Here is a 23,337-nt window from a genome sequence, read left to right on the forward strand (position 1 = left end):
TGTCAGAAGGTTGATGACTTAAACCTAACATAAAAAGCCAACATTAGGCCGCCTGGCTGGCTCAGTCAGGGGAGCACCTAACTCTTGATCTTGGGGTTGAGTTCTGGCCCACATAGGGCACAGAGATTACTAAAATATTATAAACTTTGAAGACATATTTTTTTTAAAAAGCCAACAGAACTGAGACTTTAAAAATATACTTTTGCCACTTTCCACAAATACCTTGTTCGCCGTTCTTTCCAGTTTGAAGTTTTCTTTCTGAGCATAACCAATAGGGGGGGTTCAGTAGCTAAGGGAAGGGTCTTGTTACATTTAAGTACACTTACTCACTTTTGCTCTATCTTGCATTTCAGCTGCTGGGAAGAAGGAACACACAATGCAGGGAAAAGACATTTATTAAAAAAATAACTTTCGGGGAGGGAGTTGGAAGAGGAAATTAGAAATGGGAGGTACTCTCCAGGAGAATAAGAAGATTGCTCCCCCTGTCAGTGCGCTGTGGGGAAGAATGCATGACTCGATAAATAAAGCAAACGGTGTCAAGGGCACTTGCTCAAGAGAAGTTTGTGAAGCAAGTTGGGCGGGAGGAGGCTATGACAAATACAGAGACAGGAGAGTGACTGGCAGAGTTTGACAAAGGCTGGGATCTGGATTTTAAAAATTTGTAGTGCAGGATCACGGGATCCAACCACTTTCTCCTTTTGTTAGGAATGGGGAGAAGTGAGAAAATAACGTTGACTCAACACCTACTGTCGGTCAGGCATGGTGACAAGCCATTTCCCATCACTGTTTCAGTTTTAATTAAAGCAACTCATGGAACTAGGTGTGCTGGCCAGTTTTCAGACAGGGAACCTGAGAGGTGGAGTCAGGATTGGAACCTTAGTCTGTCCAGTCACAAATACTTTAGGATTCTACACTGTCCCATCTAGTGCGATTTATAGTGGAAATTGCCTTCATGCAATTCCTTATTTATTCATATGATGAGAAACCCACAATTCTTGGGTGTGGGGGAAGAACAGCATAGAGACTGGGCAGGTGACCTGTTTTTCTCTACTCCCTACACCCTTCCTCCCCCCCTCCCGACAAATGTAATGCTTTCATTAAGAAGATATCAAGTCCTTTTCCTTTTATTTTGTTCCTTTTCTGTTATGAAACAAAACACCTAAACAACTCAGTACACTGGCAACTGGGCTTCCAAAGTTAAACTGTGTGTCCTTAGACCAGTCTAATGGCAAATGTACATAAATCCTTTGCAGAAATGTGGAGTTTGGGGACCATTCAGGATCTCATTTAATCCGCCAACAGCCAACAGTCCTGGGAGATTTTAACACCATTTTGTGGATAAAGAAACTGAGGCAGAGAGAACTTAAATACCTTGCTTAAGGCTACACAGCTGATAAGGGGCAGAATGGATTAAAATCAAGCACGCTGCCTAGTAAGTTTGTCGTCTTAAGCCACCACATTGCAGGCTCCTTTTAGAAAAGGTGCAATCACACTAAGACTCACTGTCAACCTGCTCAGTATCATATGCCAGGATCTTTTTGCTTGCAGATGGTGGATATTATGAAACATTCAAGGATATGTTGGACAATCATTAGTGTGGTACAGGTCAAAAAGCAAAAGGAGGTTAAACCAGTTTCCCCGTGTCTCAGAACACCTTTTCCATGACTACACTCAACCAACCAACCAACCAGCCAACCAATCAAAACCAGAGTGGTGGTTCCAAAATTAAATGGAAAAGTACTGAAAACCTCCATCACCCCTCCCCCAACCCGACTGCCATATGCCTATTACACGTTTTGGGCAAGTAGTACTGAAGTAACAGATTCTACTTCACTTTAACCAAGAGTTTCCCAAGGACCAATGTGTGGCTACTTAAAGCATATTAACCTATTGAAGCTTCCAGAGCACACCTTGGGGAACACCAGGACTAGACTAAAGCCTGTCCAGCGAGCTCTCCGTGGTCTTCCCTGTGACTATGAACATGAACTTGGAGGAGCTGTCATACGTTCCCCTGGAGACAAGAAGGAGCAGAACATCAACATGCACGGCTTCTAGTTGGATCTGTGTTTGAGCCTTCCACAGCTAATGGGAATTGGGTCCTTGCATGGGGCATGTCACCATTTGCCAGTCTATGACAAGCTGAGTCTGACGTAGTTGCCATGTGAGCAAACACATTTTAAACAAATTGATTCATGAACCCAAGGTTCAATCACATTGTGAGAGGAACCATCTGACAAGAGAATTTATTTTGAAATTACCCATCTTTCTCTGGGAAAGGGTAAGGTTCTTTTCCCTTGCTCCCGATACTTGATATCTTCATTTCTACAATGCATATAAATAGAAGCACCCGATCTTTGTGGTAAGCAAATTCATTAAATTCCTACAAGCAATTCCTACTAGGATGAGTGTTAAATCTAGAGTGGGGCTGTGAATAGACCTATGACAGTGTAAGTTCTTTGACACACAGAAAAAACACACTAGGAAAACTGAACTAAAAATATAACTTTTCCCCGTATTCCACTGATTTGAGACAATTACCTCATAAAATGGAATCATAGCCTTTTAGACCTGGATAGGACTTTGTAAATCTAGTCCAAACCCCTCCTTCGTAGATGAGGCTGGCAAAGCTTGAAAAGGTTGGGAAATAGGCCCATGCAGCTTGTCTGTGGAGCGGCTGGACTGGAACTCAGCTCTGACTCTCTGTCCAGTGCTCCTTCTCTTAAAGTCTTTTCCCCCGACATTCCAGTGTCTCTTTAAGGAGTTGCTTTCTTTTTTTTTTTTTTCAAAGATTTTATTTATTTATTTGACAGAGATCACAAGTAGGCAGAGAGGCAGGCAGAGAGAGAGGGGAAGCAGTCTCCCCGCTGAGCAGAGAGCCTGATTCAGGGCTCCATCCCAGGACCCTGAGACCATGACCTGAGCCGAAGGCAGAGGCTTAACCCACTGAGCCACTCAGGTGCCCCAAGGAGTTGCTTTCTTGATCATTCACTGTAACCCAAGAGCTTGCCTCATTTGCTGGTCTTTTGTGTTGGAGGGGAAGGCAAGACCTATGTATTCTATCTGCTCCTGGGTTCTCTGGCTCTCCCGACAGCCCTCCACCTTGACCTCTTCCCCTCCCCCTTGAAACACTGTTATCTTTGGAAATATGTGTGTGCATTTTCCAACCTGGCTGGGATCTGGGGCAAGGTGACTCGGTTTAATGGACTTTTTTTTCCCTCAGTGCCTGAATTGGTCCAAGGGTATGGAAGGTCGAACAATGAACAAAAAGTAAACTGCCGTCCTCTGCCCTTTCAGCAAGTCTGTGTTCTGTTAATATAACATGAATTAAAGAAAAAATAAGAGAAAAAGGCAGAAACTCCATTTGAAGTACTGGCCTACCCCCTGGAAAAGTTCAAGGCTGTTGTTCATTGTCTGAATTTTCCCCTTGTGAATTACTTGTATTCCTTAAATCATCTTCACACGTCTGATCAAGGAAGAGATAGAGCAAAATACAAAGTTGAGTATTTGAAGTCAAGTGTCCTGGCTCCTAGGAGTCGGTGGAGAATGTGCATTTTTTTTTTTCCCCATTTGGTGCTGGGTGATCAGAGTGGGAGCCTCTCCTATGCAGGAGGCCCTCCTTGCTGCAGGGGCTACCGCGCACAAGAGCTCACCCCTTCCTATTTCTCATTCCTCAGTAGACATTCTGCGAAGGGCAGGCCCGTATTTTCCATTCTAGTACTTACCCGCAGGTCCCGCTAAGTACCCAAGAGGGCCGTGTTTTTGGTGTGGTTTTTTTTTTTGTTTGTTTTGTGTGTGTGTGTGTTTTTTTGTCAGAGGTTGAAATAGAACCTCCCCTTTGGGTGCCCGGGTGTCCCTTTGGGGTAGCGCCCCCCCCCCTTCCAGAGGGCAGCATCCCGGCGGGGGTGGGGGCTCAGCTTTGATCCCAGGGCACCTTTTGTCCCTAGAGGCGCCCTCTGCCAGCCAGGTATGTGGAGGGAAAGTGGCTGTCCGCTTTCCAGGGAGGCCGGTGTGGGTTTGGGGAGCCGGACGGTCCCTTTGGAGAGTGGCGGGGCGTGCGAGAAGCCAACGCGGTCAGCACAGCGAACTCACTAACTGGGCGTCTCCGAGGAAGTTCGGGCGGGGTCCGCCGGCTCACGGGCTTTCTTCCTCTAAGATCAATCCCCGGGTAGAGCGAGCCCAGTTCTCACCCAAACTCGTGGAGACGCGGGACTAGACGGGAGCGGGGTTCAGCGAGGCGGATCTGGGAGCGTCCGGCCCAGGCGGCGAGGCCCCTCCAGCGCCGGTCCGCGGCCCAGGGCGCCGGCCCAACCGCCTCGGCCGGGCCGGTCCCGCGAGCGGGGGCCGGTAGCCCACGGACGGCGGCGGGGGCTTCCGGACTCCGGCCCGGGTCGGGCTCCGAGCAGCCGGTCGCCGGCGCCGCCCGTGCGTCCGCCCTCAGCCGCCCGGCGAGGCGGCGGCCTCCTCCGCCGGCGCGGGGTCCCCTGGTTAACCCCTGCCCGCCAGCCTGGCCGCTGATTGGAGGAGGCGGGGCGCCGGGGCAGCGGGGACCCCCCCACCTTCCTCGTCCCCTCCCCCTCCTCCCCCACTGTCGGCTCTTCCCCCACCCCCCCAGGACCCCCCCCCCGCCTCCCAGCCGTGCAAATCTCGCGAGGAAACACGCGGTTTCACTAGTGTGTTTACACCGATCACTACTAATCCGGACCGAACCGATCCGGATTAAGGGGCCGGAGGCGGGTCCTGGGCACCAGCGGTTCTGACCCCCCCGCCCTCCGCGCCGCACCCGAGTGGCCCCCAGCCGAGCGGGCCCCCACCTCCCGGCCCGGCCTGGGCCCTCCTGCGCCTCCCTTGGCCTTTGTCCGGCGCCAGGAGGCCGGTCCCGCGCCCCCCGCGGCCGCCCGGGCCCGGGCCCGCGTCAGGCGCCTGGCTCTGTACGCGAGCCCGGGGATCTGCGGCCTCCGCGGCCCCCCTCCCCCGCCCGCCCTCTCGTGGAGCCCGGCGCCGGCGGCGGCTGCCCGGGCGGGGGGTTGCGGCGCTCAGGAGAGGCCCCGGCTCCGCCCCGGGCCTGCCCAGGGGGAGAGCAGAGCGGTCCGCGGCCGGGTCGGGTCGGGGCCCCTCCCAGGAGGAGCGTGGAGCGGCGGCGGCGGCAGGTGAGAGGCTGAGCCCCGGGCGGGGGAGGGCGCCGGGCCTGGGGCATTAACCGTCCGGGGGACCCCCTCAGCTGAGAAGGCTGCGGCCCGGGCCCACCCGGGGGCTGGCGCCGGGCCGCAGCTCCTCGGCGCTGAGGCGGGAGGGGCTCCCCGAGGGCTGCGGGTCGCCGAGGGGCCGGGCTGAAGATGGGGGAGGCCCGGGCGGCCCCGGCCTGGGAGTGGGGCCGGCGGCCGCCAGGGCGAAGGGGACGCCCCGGCAGCTGCAGGCCCCGGCAGCCTCCCGGGCGCCCCCGAGAGCCGGCCCGCCCTCCCTCCGTGACAGGTGGGCCTGGAGTTGGGGAAAGTTTGGAGCCGGCGGGAGGCGAGGGGCGCCGGGATCAGGCCCCATCGGTTCTGCTTCCCGGCTTGTAGGGAGGGCTGCAGGGAGGGCTGCAGGGAGGATCCCAGTCCAAGGCCCCGCTGGAATGAGACAGAGTGGAGATTTCCTTAACATGAGTTGACATTAAATGGAATAACCGCTGGGGCGTCATTTTCCGGGCCAGGCCTGGGGATGGAGGTTTAGGAAATGTTCCGAGAGACCCTAGGGTTTGAGGGAAGCTGCAACCTCTGCCATTCCGGCCTTGATTAGGGCAGGGCCAGACGCGAGGAAGGCCACTTAGGGGAAAGGACTCTCTCCCAATCCCCCTTTTCCTTTCTTTTTCTTTTTTTAAGATGCCTTTCTGCCTTTTCGAAAATTTCCTTATTCCCTCGCTAACCCGCACTTGTTTGTGTGGGTGAAACTTTAATTTGTCACCCTTTCATTCCCCTTTGCCCCAGGCTCTCAATCCAGGAAGGGAAATGAAACTGGAGGACTGGTAGGGGTTGTTACAGTTAATGTGGAGTTGTTAGATTGCAGAGGAGAATGTTTAATTCATGTTCCCAGTGAACTTTTAAATCATGCCAATCGTTCCAATCGCTGTTTAGTAATATGTTCAAAGGGGGTCTGTGTAATGGTGTATGCTCCTATTCCACTTTTAATACTAGAGAGGTTTCCAGTGGGTTCTGCAAGAGTTCATCCCTTGCAGTGGATGGACATATTTGCTGAAAGTAGCCTGTGCATTTATTGGTCGTGGAAGGAGTTTAAAAATGGTGTCCTCCTGCCCTTCCCTGCTTGGAAGGAGTGCTAAAAGCAGATGTCTAGAGAAACCTACTGCTCCAGGGAGTGGTCAGAAAAAGATTTTCTAAAGGGATGGTTATGGAGCTCTACTAATTTCCTGAATGAATGCTGGTTGATGGTTTTACCATGGGTTCTCTATTAAATTTAAAATAATTAATTCCTTTTTTCATGAGCTCCTGTGAGCTCTTCAGAGAAAGGACCTATATAATAGAGTTATTTGAAGTTATTTGTGGCTTCTGATTCATGCTACATTATTTTTAAATTATTATTAACGATTCATATTTTTAGTTTAAGAACTAGTTCCTGTGGGTTTGGGAAACAAATATCCAGAAGTATTTAGTTAAATTCAAAGCTTGGTAGAAGGAATTTTTTGTTGTTACTTTGTAAGTTAGTCCTTGCTCCACTTTTATGGAGATTATATGAAGGGTTTGAGGTTTTTTGCTCTTAAAATCAGACCAGAACTAGACAAGGATAAGTAACCCTTGGAAGAGGACTCCTGAGCCATTTTGAACTTTAAATGTATTGTTCTTTGTATTGCTGTATTTACTTGAGGCTTACCTGTGTGTGAACATTCAGTGAAATGATGACTGCATTTTATTGTATTTAAAAATTGGTATCTCATGTTTTAGTTTTTATGGTCTTACAACTTACTTTGTCTTTTTCAGTAGAAATGATGGAAGAATTGCATAGCCTGGACCCTCGAAGGCAGGAATTATTAGAGGCCAGGTTTACAGGAGTTGGTGTTAGTAAGGTGAGTAAAATCCTGATCATGAACACTGTTCATAGTCTAATTGAAACACATTTAGATATCAATTAGAGATCAGTTTGGGTGGGCCATATGGATAGATTTGCAGGGGAGATCAGCTCATGGTTCCAGTGAACTTTTCTTAGATCCTACCAGTCATTCCACTAAGCTAACAGTATTGAAGGGATTTTAAGTGAGGGTATATGCTTCTCTTTCCCCTCTAATATGGAAGAGGTTTCCCATGGGTCTTGTTGAAAGGATACTGATGGGGTGGGTATCTGGATTTTGTGCCATATTTTGTCAAAACTCAGTCATTCAAAAAAAAAAGCTGTTAATGGAAAGATATTGGCATAGATTCATTACAGGTTTTTGTTTTTGTTTTTGGATAGTTACATGCTAGAGTTTTGAAAAATCTGCTTCTGTTAAGTTCGTCAGTTCTCCCAGTCTGCAGTTCAGCAGACTCCTGGCTGCACCTGCCACACTGCCTTCTCCTTCCTCCTGTTTTTCCTTCTACTCACTCCTCATTTTTGTACTAGGAGCATAAAGTAAGATCAAGGCCCCATTAATGGGTGGTTAAATTAAGCAACGTTAATGGCTTCCTATGCGTCCTCATGTAGTTCACCCCTCTGCTTTCATAAGATGGCTTTAGTGCAATATATTTATGATTTTAATACAACATGTAACATATATTTGTTATGTTTTATTTAAAAGCTTCACCAGTCCGAGATTGTTGCATTATTTGGCCTTGAGACTTGGGAATTTTTGATCTTTGACTTAATGCGATACGTTTCTGTCTGTGCTTTGCAGCAAATCTTACTTCTTAACGGTGACCTAAATGTTAGTCTCAGGCTTTGGTGAGCAGCTTCTTAAAGGAGAAGGTGTTGGCAAGGTTTAGTTGGGAAAACTGGCTGCTTTGAGGGTCTCATAGTTTTGGTGAGCTGGAATAGCTTGATAGTTTTTTTGTTCATTCAATAGCTGTTGAGTGCCTGCTGTATACTAGGCATTGTGCTGGGTTTCAGGAGTGATAGATAGCTCAGTGCCTCCAAGCCTCTGATATGGAGAAAGTGAGAGGGAAATGATACTTTGGTGAGATTTGTATTAGAACTGTGACAAGGTGCTGTGGGAACACAGGATTTGTTACACATTTTGTAGTTATTATTATTACTTTTTTAAAATATTTTATTCATCCATGTGACAGAGAGCGAGATCACAAGTAGGCAGAGAGGCAGGCAGAGAGAGAGGGGAAGCAGGCTCCCCGCTGAGCAGAGAGCCCGATGTGGGGCTCGATCCCAGCACCCTGAGATCATGACCCAAGCCAAAGGCAGAGGTGTAACCCACTGAGCCACCCAGGCGCCCCACATTTTGTAGTTCTTGATTTCTTTGGCCACTTTTATTAAGTAATTGACTTGTGGCACTTTGGAGTGGCTGTAGTGACTGTTGATGTATATTAAAGATACATGTATAAACGTGAGTTCTCTGATCTAGGAGAAGCAGCTTCAGCTGGAAGTGAGCAGTATATTTGAGTATAAAAATGATCTCTGATTCAGTTGATTATCTAATAATGACTTTTGATGTGTCTTTTAATTTGGGAATTCAGCAGAAAGTTCATATCCAAATCTGTCTTTTCAAGTGATCACCTATGGAATAAAAGTAAGTTTGTATTCAGATTGTATGTTGTTTAAATTCATTGGGCTTTGTCATTAGTATGCCTTTCTTTTCTTCAGTTTTTAAGGTCATGATAGCTATATCCAGGTATACTTTTGATGGAGTAGGGCATAAGTGATGGAGATAATGGACATTGTGAATCTTGCTGCCCAGGCCCAAGTTAAAATCATGTAATTAAGGTGTCAGGAAACTTAATCTGCCTGTTTAATAGGAAGTTTTTCCTCTTACATATAAGAAATTTATTTATATCCACATGTTTTAATGTCCCTGATTGCATGTTATATCGATGTTTTTAGTCATAGTAAGTATACTGATGCCAGTAAATGTACAAGGACCAAGATTGATTTTTTTTTTCCATAGCAAAGAATCCCCGGGGGGGTGGGGGGAGCAAGTAAATTTTTCTGTAGCTTGGAGTTAAGAAGAAGGAAAAAAATCTCCATTTTGTGAGACTTCCTTTACCTGTAAGACATGGTGTCCCTTAGACCACTGATTTGAAATAGGACTGGGGAGGAGGAGGCCATGCTACTGGGAGAAAAGGTGCTTTGAGAAAAAACTCCTTCTAGTTTTGAATTCCTCATTATGGGTCATAATTTCCCAACGAGGATATCATTGAATTGATAGTTTTCAGTTTCGCAAAGATCAAGAGAGCTTTCAGCCCTTGCTCTAAATGGGAGAACCGAGTGACTTTCCTGTGATAGTGCCATCTAGTGGGACTGCTGTAGCCCTCAGGGGCTGTCTCTTGAGTTTCTCCTAACTATTCATACCATTTTCAGTACTTTTTGATGTCCATAGAAGGAAGAAAGTTAGTGCCACTGTGGATTCTTTCCTAATGGACAAGAGTGTTTTAAGTAGCTGCGGTGTTTGAACTTCTGGTTGCTAATAGGTCTTCCGTCATGTGGCTTCAAGTTTTTTTTATACCTGCAAACTAGATCTGCATCACAAAACTCAGGCGAAAACAAAATGGTAAAGCCACCACATTTATCATTTATGTTTCAGTTGCTCTTCACTGATGTATAGGATTTTAATCCACAAATTTTAAATTTTTTTGTATATTGCATTTATATGCATTCAGTTTCTGTTAGTGTTTTTAATTCATAATCGGTAAACCAAAAGATTTGTGCCTTGGGGTGCACTGCATGGATTTTTTTTTTTTTTAAGAGATTGGTGTTTTCTGTCATTAGTGGGAGGAAAGTAGCCTAATTAATATATCCTGAGAAAATACAGCTGGTTTTCCTCCTCTATCTAGTGCCACTTTTGGAGGACATGTAACCATCCTCTTAGCATTTTTGAGGTGATGAGGTTAAATTGGGTTGTGAACCTACTTTTTCAATTCTTGTTGACCTGGTATGTGAGCTAGCCTACTTCTTTCTTTTAAGATCTCCTCCCTTAAGTACTGGATAATCCACTTGTAGTTACGTGAAACTGCCTGCCTTGTATTCATGTGTTTTCAGTGAGGACCTGTTGGAATTTTTATTCCCTACTCTGCTCTTTCTCTCGCTTTTTTAACATTTTATTTTTTAAAGTAATCTCTCTATTCAACATGGGGCTCGAAGTCACAACCCCAAGATCGAGAGTCACATGCTCCACTGACTGAGCCCGCCAGGAGCCCCATTTTGACAAAGTATAGGTCGTCTCTGTGACTCCAGGGGCTGTGTAAAGTAGGTAGAATTCCACCATTGCATGCACTCTGTAGCTAGTTTAGTTTAGTGGTTTTTTTGTTGTTGTTTTTAAGATTTATTTGTTTGTTTAAAGAGCATGTGAGAGTCGGGAGTGGGTTGAGGGAGAGAGTCTTCAAGCAGACTCCATGCTGTGCGTAGAGACTGATGCGGGTCTGGTTCTCAAGACCCTGAGATCGTGACCTGAGCTGAAACCAAGAGTTGGACACTTACCTGACAGCCATCCAGGCCCCCGTAGTTTGTTTGTTTAAGTTTATTTATTGACTTAAATCTCTACCCAACGTGGAGCTCAAACTCGTGACCTTGAGATCAAGAGTCACATCTCTTCCTACTGAGCCAGCCAGGCACCCCTGTATCTAGTTTAGTTTTAATGCTAATATAGTAGCAAATACTTCAATAGTACTTACTATGTGCCAGGTATTGTTCCAAGTACAATAAGAGCAATAAAAAGTGAATTTAAATCTTTTGTAACAGGGATGCTAGTCTTAATAAATTGTGTTCTCTTTTTGTAAGACATACTGATGCCCACTGGTTGAATTACAGACTTAGAAAGGGTTGCATTGTGACAACTTGCACTTGCATTATAATGATATAATTTAATGTAAAATTTCCTAACCCTAAGAAATGTAACTGTAAAATGTAAGAATTGTTGATTCTCTGAAAACTAAGTTAACTGCCTTGGAAAGACTGTAAGAGGTGAGCCAATAAGGAGATACCTTTAAATGTTTACAAATTTTTTTTTATTTTTGTAAGCTGGAAGAATTGTTCATTTAGATCCTTGACAAGCATCCTTTAAGTCTTGCTTCACTTTTTTTTTTTCTTTAAAGATTTATTTATTTATTTGATAGAGATCACAAGTAGGCAGAGAGGCAGGCAGAGAGAGAGGGGGAAGCAGGCTCCCCGCTGAGCAGAGAGCCCGATGTGTGGCTCGATCCCAGGACCCTGGGATCATGACCTGAGCCGAAGGCAGAGACTTTAACCCACTGAGCCACCCAGGCGCCCCACGTCTTGCTTCACTTTTAAAGAAATTGAAACTAGAGATTTGGACAATGCATTTTGGGTGTGGTTTGTGTGGGACTGGAGCTGTAGTCAGTGGATCTATAACTCAGTAGGCCTGCATCCAAAGACTGGCAACAGAATATACATTTACAGGTTTGAAGTTCAAAGAAAATGTTTAAGGTGTAATTTTTTTTAGATTCCCCATTGCATTCTGCTGTTTCGATTGTCATTAGTTTCAGTTGTATTGAATAAAAAAGATTATGTAGTATGTGATGGTATTGAAAAGAACAAAATGAGAAGCCATGAAAGTGGGACAGTCTCTTTTGGCACAATAAGAACCTTCACTTTATAGAGCCTAAAGTAAGACCAAATACTTGAAGTAGTATCACATAGTAGATTTTTGATGTCTTAAAGAAAAATGATCTATTTTTCTACCTTCTGTAAATTTGTGTTACATGACCACTTTTTTTATTAAAAAAAGATTTTGCCTATTTATTTTGAGAGAGAGTGTGCACATGTGAGCAGCGGGAGGGGCAGAGGCAGAGGGAGAGAATCTTAAGCAGACTCCACGCTGAGCACAGAGCCCCAGATGGGGCTCAATCTCATGACCCTGAGATTGTGACCTGAGCTGAAATCAAGCGTCATGTGTTTAACCAACTGACCACCCAGGCACCTCATGATCACTTTATTTAAAAATTTTATTTTTATTTTTTCTGATATGTGATCATTTTAAATGATTAAATTTGACTTCTGAAAAGATGTTTAACCAACTTACACTTTTTCTCCTGTCATTTAGTTAGTTGGATCAATTACAAGGTGTTAGTTATGGGGGCGTCTGGGTGGCTCTGTTAAGTCCCTGATTCTTAATTTCAGCTTAGGTCATGATCTCAGGGTCATGAGATTGAGCCCCATATTACGCTCTGCACTGGGTGTGGATCCTGCTTAAGATTCTCCCTGTCAGTCACCTGGGTGGCTCAGTTGGCTAATAAGCATCTGTCTTCAGCTCAGGTCATGATCCCAGGGTCCTCTGCTCAGTGGGGAGTCTGCTTCTCCCGCTCCATCTGCCCTGCCCAACCCCCCCATGCTTGTGTGCCCTCTCTCTCTCTTAAAAAAAAAAAAAGTCTTAAAAAAAAAAAAAAGATTCTCCCTCTGCCCAACCTTTAAAAAAAAAGGTGTTAGTTATGGACATCTAGTGTTAGCTGTTTTACATACCAATCCAATAATTTAAAAAAATATATGTTTTGGTGTTTTATATTTAATTCATAGTTTGACAGTGCTCAATAAGCATAAAGTCTAAGAAATAGTCTACACTTAACACCATTGAATTTTAAGGCACTGTTAAATTTATTATTATGTTTGGCTTTATGTTGTCATCACCCTTTCATTAACTTAGTATTTGTTTAATTTTCCTCTCATTTTCACATGTAGTCAAGTATCAACTCATGTCTCTACTTTCTCTGAAATTTCTCAAGCAGTTGTCTGTCCTGACTGCTACTTTCTCAGTCCTTCCTCATTCATACTGTAGTAGCCAGTCTCTCCAGCCCATATATCTCTCTGTAAACTGTCTCCAGTTAGATTTCTAAAAATAGGGGTGCCTGGGTGGCTTAGTAGGTTAGGTTTCTAACTTTTGGTTTTGGCTCAGGTCATGTTCTCATGGGTGGTGGGACTGAGCCTCCCCTGGAGCTCTGCACTCAGCTGGGAGTGTGCTTGAGGATTCTCTCCCTTTACCCCTCCCCCTACCCATTAATGCATTCTCTCTAAAAAATTTAAAAAAAAATTTTTTTAAATAGATTTTTAAAAGTACTAGCATTATTGTTTTACTCTGTTGCTTTAAAGGCTCCCGTTAACCTATTGGATAGAGCTAAAACTCCTACCCTAATTTTTCACCTTCATTGCCTGTCTTCTCTCCCTCTTCTGTGCTCTGTTCCAGTAAACCATGACTGATCTCCTAACCTGTAATGTTAGCAAACAGGTTCATACTTTCTCCTTTACCTTTCCTCTTTTATTTGCCTGATGAACTTTCAGCTTTTTCTTCAAAGCATAATCTAGATATGTCATCTTTATAGCTTTTCTAGATACCTGCACTATTCTAGTTGCATTATTTTATTAGTATTTGATAACCTCCTTTTATTATAACATACTATTTGTTTCCCTTATTAGTCTCCTTGGGAACTTGCATGATATCTTTATCTCTGTTGAAATGCTTAGCACGTTGTGTACATTGAATAAGTTTTTGTTGAATGGAAAAGAGTATTGAGAAGATGAAAGTAGAGTTAGTTGTCATCCATATAGGCATGATCTGTTCTAGCTGCTCTAGCTTATCCTTTTACTCCAGTCTAAAAATTCTTGTCCTTCAGTTAGGAGATTTGGTTCATTTACATTTAATGCAATGACATATTTATGCTTAAATCTTCCTGGTGTTTCTTTATAAGTCTTTCTGAAGCTTTTTTTTTTTTTTTTTTTGACATAGAGATCACAAGTAGGCAGAGAGGCAGGCAGAGAGAAAGGGGGAAGCATGCTCCCCACCAAGCAGAGAGCCTGATGTGGGGCTCGGTCCCAGGACCCTGAGATCATGACCTGAGCCGAAGGCAGGGGCTTACCCCACTGAGCAACCCAGGTGCCCCTTTTTAAACCTTAAGCCTTTTTTACCTTCTTTTGAAATGATTTTTTTTTCATTTTTTGATTAACTTTCTACTGTGAAAGGTAAAGAAATAAGCCCTTAATACTTTTTCTTTCCCCACCTTCAGATTTTTGTCAGTTCTCCTATTATTTATTTTTAATATTCCATTTTTCCATCTTCTGGTTTGAAAGTTATACACTCTTTTACTGGTTACCACAGAAATTACAACATGTTATCAGTTGTCAAAGATTAATGTTAATCAGTACCTTTGTCCTCTTCTGTCAGTACAAGGGGCTTTAAGATTTAACTCCATTATTCCTCTTCAACTCACATGCTATTCCATATTTAATTACACACATATTTTTAATTAATAAACTATTTTTTAGAACAGTTTTAGGTTTATAGAAAATTGAGCAGATAGTACCAAGTTCTCAAATACTTCCTCCCTGCCTCTCTAGATTCTGCCCACTATTTTTTTTTTTTTTTTTTTTAAAGTAAGCTCCATACCCAGCATGGGCTTTAACTCATGACCCGGAGATTGATTAAAAGTTAATGCTCTCTGGACTGAGCCAGACAGGCATCCCTACTTTTCCCCATTATTAAATCTTACATTAGTGTGGTAGATTTGTTACAACTGATGAACCAATATTGTTATGTTATTATTAACCAAAGTCTATAGTTTAACATTAGAGTTTACACTTTGTGTTGCACAATTCTATGGGTTTTGATAAATTCAAGAAATGCCATGTACCCACTCTTTGTATGTGTATTTTTAAGATTCACATTATTATTGACTCTGTTTATGTACTCAGTGTTATTTTAGCCTAATCTACATAGGTAAACCTGTATTTACCATTTTGTTCTTCATTCCTTTTTGTGTCTCTGACCTTTAATCTGGAACACTTTTTCTTCTAAGACATTGTAAATATATTCCTAAAATATGTCCTTTGAAATTCCTCTAGTGTGGGTCTACCAGTGATTGTCTCTCCATTTCATCTGCTTTAAGATATCTGGGTTTTTTTGCTTTATTCTTTTTTTTAGTACATGTGCTGCCGAAGCGAGCACGCTTTATTCTTTTTTTTAAGGTGGAGAGGGGCAGAGGGAGAGGGAGGAAGAGAGAGAGGGCATCTTAAGCAGGCTCCACACCGAGCGTGAAGTACAGCCTGGGGCTCCACCTCACAACCCTGAGATCATGACCTGAGTTGAAATCAAGAGTAGGGCACTTAACCAACCGAGCCACCCAGGTGCCCCTTTGCTTTATTCTTTAATGGTATTTCTGTTAAGTTTAGGGGCGCCTGGGTGGCTCAGTGGGTTAAGCCGCTGCCTTCGGCTCGGGTCATGATCTCAGGGTCCTGGGATCGAGTCCCGCGTCGGACTCTCTGCTCAGCGGGGAGCCTGCTTCCCTCTCTCCCTCTCTCTCTGCCTGCCTCTCTGTCTACTGTGATCTGTCTCTGTCAAATAAATAAAAAATGTTAAAAATTGTTTAAAATTTTAGGTTGGCTGTTACTTTCTTTCAGTACACTGTTCACGGTTGTCTACTGGCTTCCATTATATCCTTTTTATTTTTAGTTCCATTGAACATTTAGTTCTGTTGAAGGTAATCTGTCTTTGCCCATTTTTGAGATTCTCTGTCTTTGATTTTCTGTATTATAAAGTGGGAATGGGTGATATGTCTATGTTGGATTACTTTTTTGCCTTTATTATTTCTCTGTGCTTATTTACATTTGAATATTTTGGGGGGAACCTGAGCATTCACTTAAAAAAAATAGATTTTAGTTTTTAGAGAGGTTTTAGGCTCAGGACAAAATTGGGGGGGAAGGTGCCTAGATTTCCAATAAAATCTTTGACCCACATATGTATCACCTCCCACAGTATCAACATCTCCCACGAGAGTGGTACATTTGTCAGAATTGATGAATCTGTTGACACATCATTATCACCCAGAGTCCATAGTTTACCTTAGGATTCAGTCTTGGTGTGGTACATTTTATGGGTTTGGTCAAATGTGTAAGGATCTTACTCTATTATAGTATCATACACAGTGGTTCTGTTGCCTTAAGAATCCTCTGTGCTCCAGCTGTTTATCCCTCCTTCCCCTAAGCCTTGCCAACTACTGATCTTTTTACTGTCACCATAGTTTTATGGTTTATGGAATGTCATATAGTCAGAATCACACAGTATGTAGCCTTGCAAACTGGCCTCTTTCACTTTGTAATATTTAAGTGTTCTCCATGGCTTTTCATAACTTGTTAGCCCATTTCTTTTTAGCACTGAATAATATTCCATTGTCCAGATGTACCACAGTTTATTATCCAGCCAGCTACTGAGGGATATCTTGGTTGTGTTTAAGTTTTAGCAGTTATGAAGAAAGCCGCTGTAAACATCTATGTGTAGATTTTTGTGAATGATTGAATTTTACTTATTTTGTTGGGATTCTTAAATCTGTGGGTTGCTGGTTTTAATCGGTTCTAGAATATTCTCAGCCATTGTCACCTTATATGTTGCTTCTGCCTTACTCTGTCTTCTCCCTCTTGCACTCTGTTTAAACATATTAGACCTTCTTACTGTATTTTCTCTGCCTCCTACTCTGTTTTCTGGATTGCTGGTCTTTATTTCCCAAAGCTGAATGCTGGGTAGTTTCTTCTGACCTACCTTCCCCTTCTTTATTTTTTTTTAATTTGTCTAATCTGCGTAAACCTATCCATTGAGTTTCCATGAAGGCTGGTTTGTTTCTGGGTCACTCTTTTCCTGTAAAGGTAGCTGGACTCCTTGTTTTAAAATATGGGGTGGATTTCCTAGACTCTGTTCACTGGGAAGGGCCTGGGCTTTGACTTCATTCTCTTCCCATCCTTCTAGGCCTCCTAAAGTACAGCTCAGTTTCACAGTTTTACTTTGGAATTAAATTAGCTAATGCCCTCAAATAGAAATAATTTTTTTTTTTATGAGTGCTGAGCTTACCTTTCTGAGTCTTGTCTTCTCATGGATTTTGGTACAGTAATTCCTCATTTCACTTTTTTATATGGTCAGTAAAACAAACCTGTTTTACACTTATAAAGTGTGCATTGACTCTTGTGCCATAGCGGGTAAGAATCCATGCCTAGGTTTCTCCCTTGCGAGTTTTCTCTTCTCATCTGCTTCCTTCCTTCCTGTACGTGGTGTTGTCATTGTCATCCCTCCTGGCCATTAGAGTCATTTGTGCTATTTCTTATTCTCTGTTTACTTTTAGTTAAAAATAAAGACTGAATTGAAATATTCCCTAAAGCTCTTCTTAAGAAGTCAATGAAAAGGGGAATTTATATTATTAGTGATTTTGTATTTCAGCCCTGAGGCTAGGGATGATTTGGCTTGGTCAATCTTGTTCGTCTCTACCTTGCCTGGTTCTCAAATTGCCAGGTCCTTCTTGGTGGTAGGTTTCACTTGGCCCTAACTACTACTAGATACGACGGGATTGGGTAAGTGTAGAATCTGCTTCCTACTGCGTTAGCCATGTTAAATGCTTCTTGGGCTATTCTCTTTGACTTTTTTTTATAGTGCAATTGCCCAGTTTCCCTACTAGAGAAAGAAGCTTTACTTTTTTAGTCCCAAATATTCCTTCCTTAGACTTTAGACATACTAAAAATAAAAGCATTCCTGGGTGTTTGATGACTTTGCCCTACAGAGGGGTTCACCTTCCCATCTCTCTGTTCTCTTTGGTTCATTTAAGGGTAGTCTTTTGGCTTAGTGTGGGGCCACAGAGTTTCTCTCATAGGGTTATTTGTCTTAGCGCCTGCCTGCTCCCCAGTCAGCTTTTTTGCCCTTAAGACTTTCATAAGAAATATTGTTTCATAATTTGGACTGTTCTCTTTTTTTGGTTTTTAGTTTCAGCATAGTTAATAGTGTTATATTAGTTTCAGGTGTATAATACAGCCGTTCAACAATTCTCCACATTACTCAGTGCTCATCATGGTTAAGTGTACTTCTTTTTTTCTTTAAAGTAAATTCTACCCCCAACGTAGGGCTCAGACTCCCGACCCCAAAGTCAAGAGTCCAATGCTGTACCAACTGAGCCAGCCAGGTGGCCCATGATAAGTGTACTCTTCATGGACTGTTCTTGCTTTCTACCCAAGGAACACTCCTCTGCAGATTAAAGCAGCCTAGAGGATCTGAAGTACCCGTGGGAGCTCTTCTCCATTTGGTTTATGAGTTTTGCCTGTTTTCCAAGGTTCTCAGCCTTTTTGCTTTCCTAAATTTCTTGGTCATTAAACTTTACTGTTTTTCTTATTGTGGTAAATGCACAGAGGATTTACCATTCTCATTATTCTTGAACGTACAGTAAGCCAAGTATGTGCCCTTTGTATGTGCGGTGCCGCTGCTGTCTCTCTCAGGAACCTTTCATCTTGCAAAAATGAAACTGTACTTATTGAACATTAACTCCCCAATTAGCCCTCCCCTCAGTCCCTGGCAGCTACTGTTCTGTTTTCTGTTTCTATGAATTTGACTACTTTTTTTTTTCTTAAGATTTTATTTATTTATTTGAGATGGATGTGGTAAGCATGGGGGGGGTGGTGGGCTGTGATGAGGGCAGGGTAGAGGGAGAGAGAGAAGCAGACTCCCCGCTGAGCAGAGAGCCTGACACTGGCTCTATCCCAGGACCCTGAAGTCATGACCTGGGCCAAGGCAGACACTTAACCCACTGAGCCACCCAGGCGCCCCTAAATTTAACATTTGAACATTAAATCTATTAAGAGTTAATAACTTCAGAAATCTCATCTAAACAGATTCATACAGTATTTGTGTTTTTGCGATTGGCTTATTACACAATCACAAAAACACAGTCAGCATAGTATCCTCAGGGCTCATCCACGTTGTAGCATGTCAGAATTTCCTTCCTTTTTTTTTTTTTTTTAAGATTTTATTGATTTATTTGACAGAGAGATCACAAGTGGGCAGAGAGGCAGGCAGAGAGAGAGGGGGAAGCAGGCTCCCCGCTGAGCAAAGAGCCGGATGCGGGACTCGATCCCAGGACCCTGAGATCATGACCTGAGCTGAAGGCAAAGGCTTAACCCCTGAGTCACCCAGGCACCCAGAATTTCCTTCCTTTTTAAAGCTAAATAGTACTCCATTATATGTACCACATTTTATTTATCCATTTGTCTGTCTTTGGACACTTGGGTTGCTTCTTCCTTTTGGCTGCTGTGAACAAGGGTGCACAGATGTCTGAGCGCCTGCTTTCATTTCTGTTGGGTTCATATGCAGAAGTGGAATGATTGGATCATATTAAACTTCATTATTTTGTTAGTAATGAGTTTGACCCCCTCAGTCCTTTTAATCAACAAAGAACAGCCAAAAATGGTGATTCTTTTTTTTTTTTTAAGAAGAATTTTTTTTTAAAGATTTTATTTATTTATTTGACAGACAGAGATCACAAGTAGGCAGAGAGACAGGCGAAGAGAGAGGAAGGGAAGCAGGCTCCCTGCCGAGCAGAGAGCCCGACGTGGGGCTCGATCCCAGGACCCCGGGATCATGACCTGAGCCGAAGGCAGAGGCTTTAACCCACTGAGCCACCCAGGTGCCCCAGATTCTTTTTCTTTTAGTTCACATCCAGCAAAAGCCTTCAGAGTCTTAGCAATTTCATTAACATCTGTAGAAGAGCTATTAATAATACTCAAACTGCAGTTTGTGCAAATGGTACTATTGGTCTGGGAAGTGGAAGAACTAAGTCATGTCATGTGATTTGGTGAGTTATATAGGATAGCCTTTTATTTTAACCAATTTTATTTTATTTAAAGATTTTATTTTATTTGTCAGCGAGAGAGCACAAGCAGGGGGAGTGGCAGGCAGAGGGAGAGGGAGAAGCAGGCTCTCCGCTGAGCAGGGAGCCCGAAGTGGGACTCAATCCCAGGACCCTGGGAACCTGACCTGAGCCGAAGGCAAACACTTAACTGGCTGAGCCACCCAGGCATCGCTATTTTAACTAATTTTGGAACAATAATAGCAAGCTGTCCAAATTTGGTGTCCTAGATTTTATTTTAACCAGTGTTGCTTTAAATATTAAGTCCTATGAAGACTGTTAATGTTGCCCCCATAAAGATAACAAGATGTTGGTGTCTGCTGTAATGGGCACGACCGGTATGACTGATAACTGCTTCTATGAAGAGTAAATATGTAACTTATCACCTAAACTGCTGCCAGAGTTGGTGTTAATTTAGTTCCTGTTTTGCCTGACTTCAGAGGAATACTACGGATTAGTTGTAGAATTAAAATGTAATCTGAAGGGCTGTTGATCTCAGGACATGGTGCCTCCAGTTCAGGATATCTTCTATTAATTAACTCTAATAGATTTAATGTTCAAATTTAGCAGAAGCTACTAGCATCAAACCAAAACTAACTTACCCTATCTGCATTACATTACCAAGTGACCAGCTAGAACCAAGACACAAAATATTCCATTAATATTATGGACTGTTTGACCTGCTTGTATGCTAATCTGGATAAGATGAAGGAGAAGAGACATAATAGCTATATTGAAATTTTAATATTCAAATTTTTCAGCAATTGAGTTCAACCAACTTTTACTCACTTGTACTATGTCTAGGCATTACTGAGGATTTAAAAAAAAAAAGTCAGCAAGATGCACTGTATACTCTTGAGGCACTTAAAATCAGGCAGACATGAACCCAGATGTGTAGGGTGGATATAGAGATGCGAAAGTACTGTGAGCCTAAAAGAAGGGAGTGTAATTTGCTTCGGAGTCAGATTGTGTCTGGAGAAGATGAGACTTTTTCTATGTTGCTCAGAAAGATCACATAAGATACACTGTAAACAAACAACTTAAGAAATCTTCTGATAAAATATTATTAGAGAATAAGTCACAGAATGATTATACAGAACTGCTTGGTTTTGAAGTTTAACAGAACTGCTTAGGGTCTAGGATAGAGGTTCTTTTTTGAAGAATTAATTATGATTAGGCGATATATTTAATTAATACAAAATTGAAAAGATTTCAAAGATACACAGTGAAACATCTCTTTGACCGTGTCCATCTGGTCTCCCTCCCTGAGGACAGCTATTACTAGCAGTTTCTTTTATTTATATATATGATATATGTGATACAAATCATGTATATTTGGTGTATATGTGTGTGTGTATATGCACACAAATACTTTGCAGTATTAGTCCCCTCCATTTTTAAAAAACACAGTGACAAGTATATTATATATAGTATTGTATGTTTTGCTTTTTGTGCTTAAAATCTTAGAAATTGTCTTACAGTAATATATATAGAGCTTCCTTGTCCTTTTTTCCTAAGGCTGCTTAATATTCCGTTGTGCAGCTGAACCATAATTTAACCAGTTTGCTGTTGATGGACACCTAAATGGAAAACAGGATTTTGTTGATAGAGCAGTGATGTAGTGAATAACCTTATGCATAATGACATTTGAACATGTTCTTATGTTTACAGGATAACGTCCCTAGAAGTGGAATTGCTAGGTCAGATGATATGAGCATTTGTAATTTTGGTAGTTATAGGCACATTACTCTCCACAGAGAAGAGGAATATATTTTTGTATCTATCCATCAGTCATCAATCTGTGTATCAGCTAATGAAAATGTTGGTTTCTTAATGGTTAGTTATGGTAAAGGAGTCCATGGACAGGTGTTAGGGTTCTTGAGTCTCATAAAATGGTAGGTAAAATTTGTATATACTTATGGATGTATCTTTTTTGGGAGGTAAGAGTTTCCTATGGTTTTCATACATTCTTAAAAAGTTTTGTGACTCATGATAGGGTTAAAAAATACTATCTAGTAGTTAGTTACCTCCAATTAGAACGCATAATTTGTCTTTTACAGAAAGTGTTTGACATGTGAGTAATTATTAAGAGATGTTGTATGGGGAGTTACTGTGCAGGAGACTTGCCTCTGATTCCCAACCTTTTATTATTCTTCCCTTTACCCCCAGGGAGACCTTGTTTTAAAAGGTCTTTTTTTCCTTTTAAACTGAATTTATTAAGCAATACTTTGTTTCCTTAATTTTATTAATCAGTACTTTTGAAAAGTAAGAGTTTTACTGTAAGGATTTGAAGTTCATCTATATGGAGTTGATAAAATTTTAGCTAATGTCGAGTCAATTTGACATTTCATTTATTTAATAGAGAGTATTTATTTAATAATGATTTTATTTATTTAATAGAAAGAGTGCACCTGAGCATGAGGGGAGGGAGATGTGGACTCCCCCTGCCACCCCTAGTAGAGGGCCCCCCCGATGCGGGTTGGTTCCAGGACCCTGAAATCATGACTTGAGCTGATGTCAGATGCTCAACTGATTGAGCCACCCAGGCGTCCCTCAATTGGGCATTTTATTCTTTTATTTATTTTTTTTTATTTAATTAAATTTATTTATGAGAGAGGGAGATACAGCGAGCACAAGCAGGAGGAGGGGCAGGCAGAGGGAGAGGGAGAAGCAGGCTCCCCGCTGAGCAGGGAGCCCGACGTGGGACTCGATTCCAGGACCCTGGGATCATGACCTGAGCCGAAGGCAAACGCTTAACCGGCTGAGCCACCCAGGTGCCCCAATTTGGCATTTTAAATAAACTGTTGGTAGACAGTTCAGAGACCCTGTTGTTTAGGACTTACTGGGGAATCTAAGGAACAGTCTTCTACCAGATAACCTCCAAGGCTCTTTTGAATTCTGTGTGTATATGTGTCAATAATATATATCGTGTGGTTTATTTTTATTTTTAAAGATTTTATTTATTAATTTGACAGAGAGAGGAGGCACAAGCAGAGGGAGAGGGAGTGCGAGAAGCAGGCTCCTTGTTCAGGGATCCCAATGCAGGGCTCCATCCCAGGGTCCTAGGATCATAACCTGAGCGGAAGGCAGACACTTAACCACCCAGGTTAACCACTCACCTGGGTGAGCCACCCAGGCACACCTATTCTGTGGCTTAGATGAGGACCCATATTAATTTCTGCTAAAGGACTACTGCATATAAACTCTCAGCCATAACAAATTCTATAGTGCTTCCATGGGTTGGGATAATGGAATTAATTGGTGATACACATAGTATTGCAAGTCATAATTCTGTACATCCTAGAGAGAAAACAGCAGCTCCATATAATGAATTAGAAAGTTAAGAGATTTTATTTATTTTTATTTTTATTTATTTATTTTTTTTTATTTCTTTGACAGACAGAGATCACAAGTAGGCAGAGAGGCAGGCAGAGAGAGAGGGAGAAGCAGGCTCCCCGCCGAGCAGAGAGCTGGATGCAAGGCTTGATCCCAGGACCCCGGGACCATGACCTGAGCCGAAGGCAGAGGCCCTAACCCACTGAGCCACCCAGGCGCCCCT

At 42.7% G+C, this 23,337-nt stretch overlaps 1 protein-coding gene across 5 annotated transcripts in view; it reads left to right on the top strand.

Moving 5' to 3' along the window:
- The first annotated feature begins 4,660 nt into the window (after nucleotides 1-4,660).
- TLK2 (tousled like kinase 2) overlaps nucleotides 4,661-23,337 on the top strand; it is a 113,721-nt gene continuing 95,044 nt past the window's right edge. For 2 of the 5 annotated variants that reach the window (XM_080826354.1, XM_080826356.1), the window contains exons 1-2: nucleotides 5,071-5,147; nucleotides 6,972-7,054. In XM_080826354.1, the coding sequence (XP_080682480.1) occupies nucleotides 6,974-7,054 (81 nt within the window). In that variant the 5' untranslated portion in view covers nucleotides 5,071-5,147; nucleotides 6,972-6,973. Of the gene's footprint in view, nucleotides 5,148-6,968; nucleotides 7,055-23,337 lie in introns of all 5 variants that reach the window. The other 3 variants (XM_080826352.1, XM_080826355.1, XM_080826353.1) reach the window with 3 other exon arrangements.

Source organism: Martes martes (genome assembly GCF_963455335.1).
Source record: "Martes martes genome assembly, chromosome: 16".
In the NCBI taxonomy this organism is placed as follows: Eukaryota; Metazoa; Chordata; class Mammalia; order Carnivora; family Mustelidae; genus Martes; species Martes martes.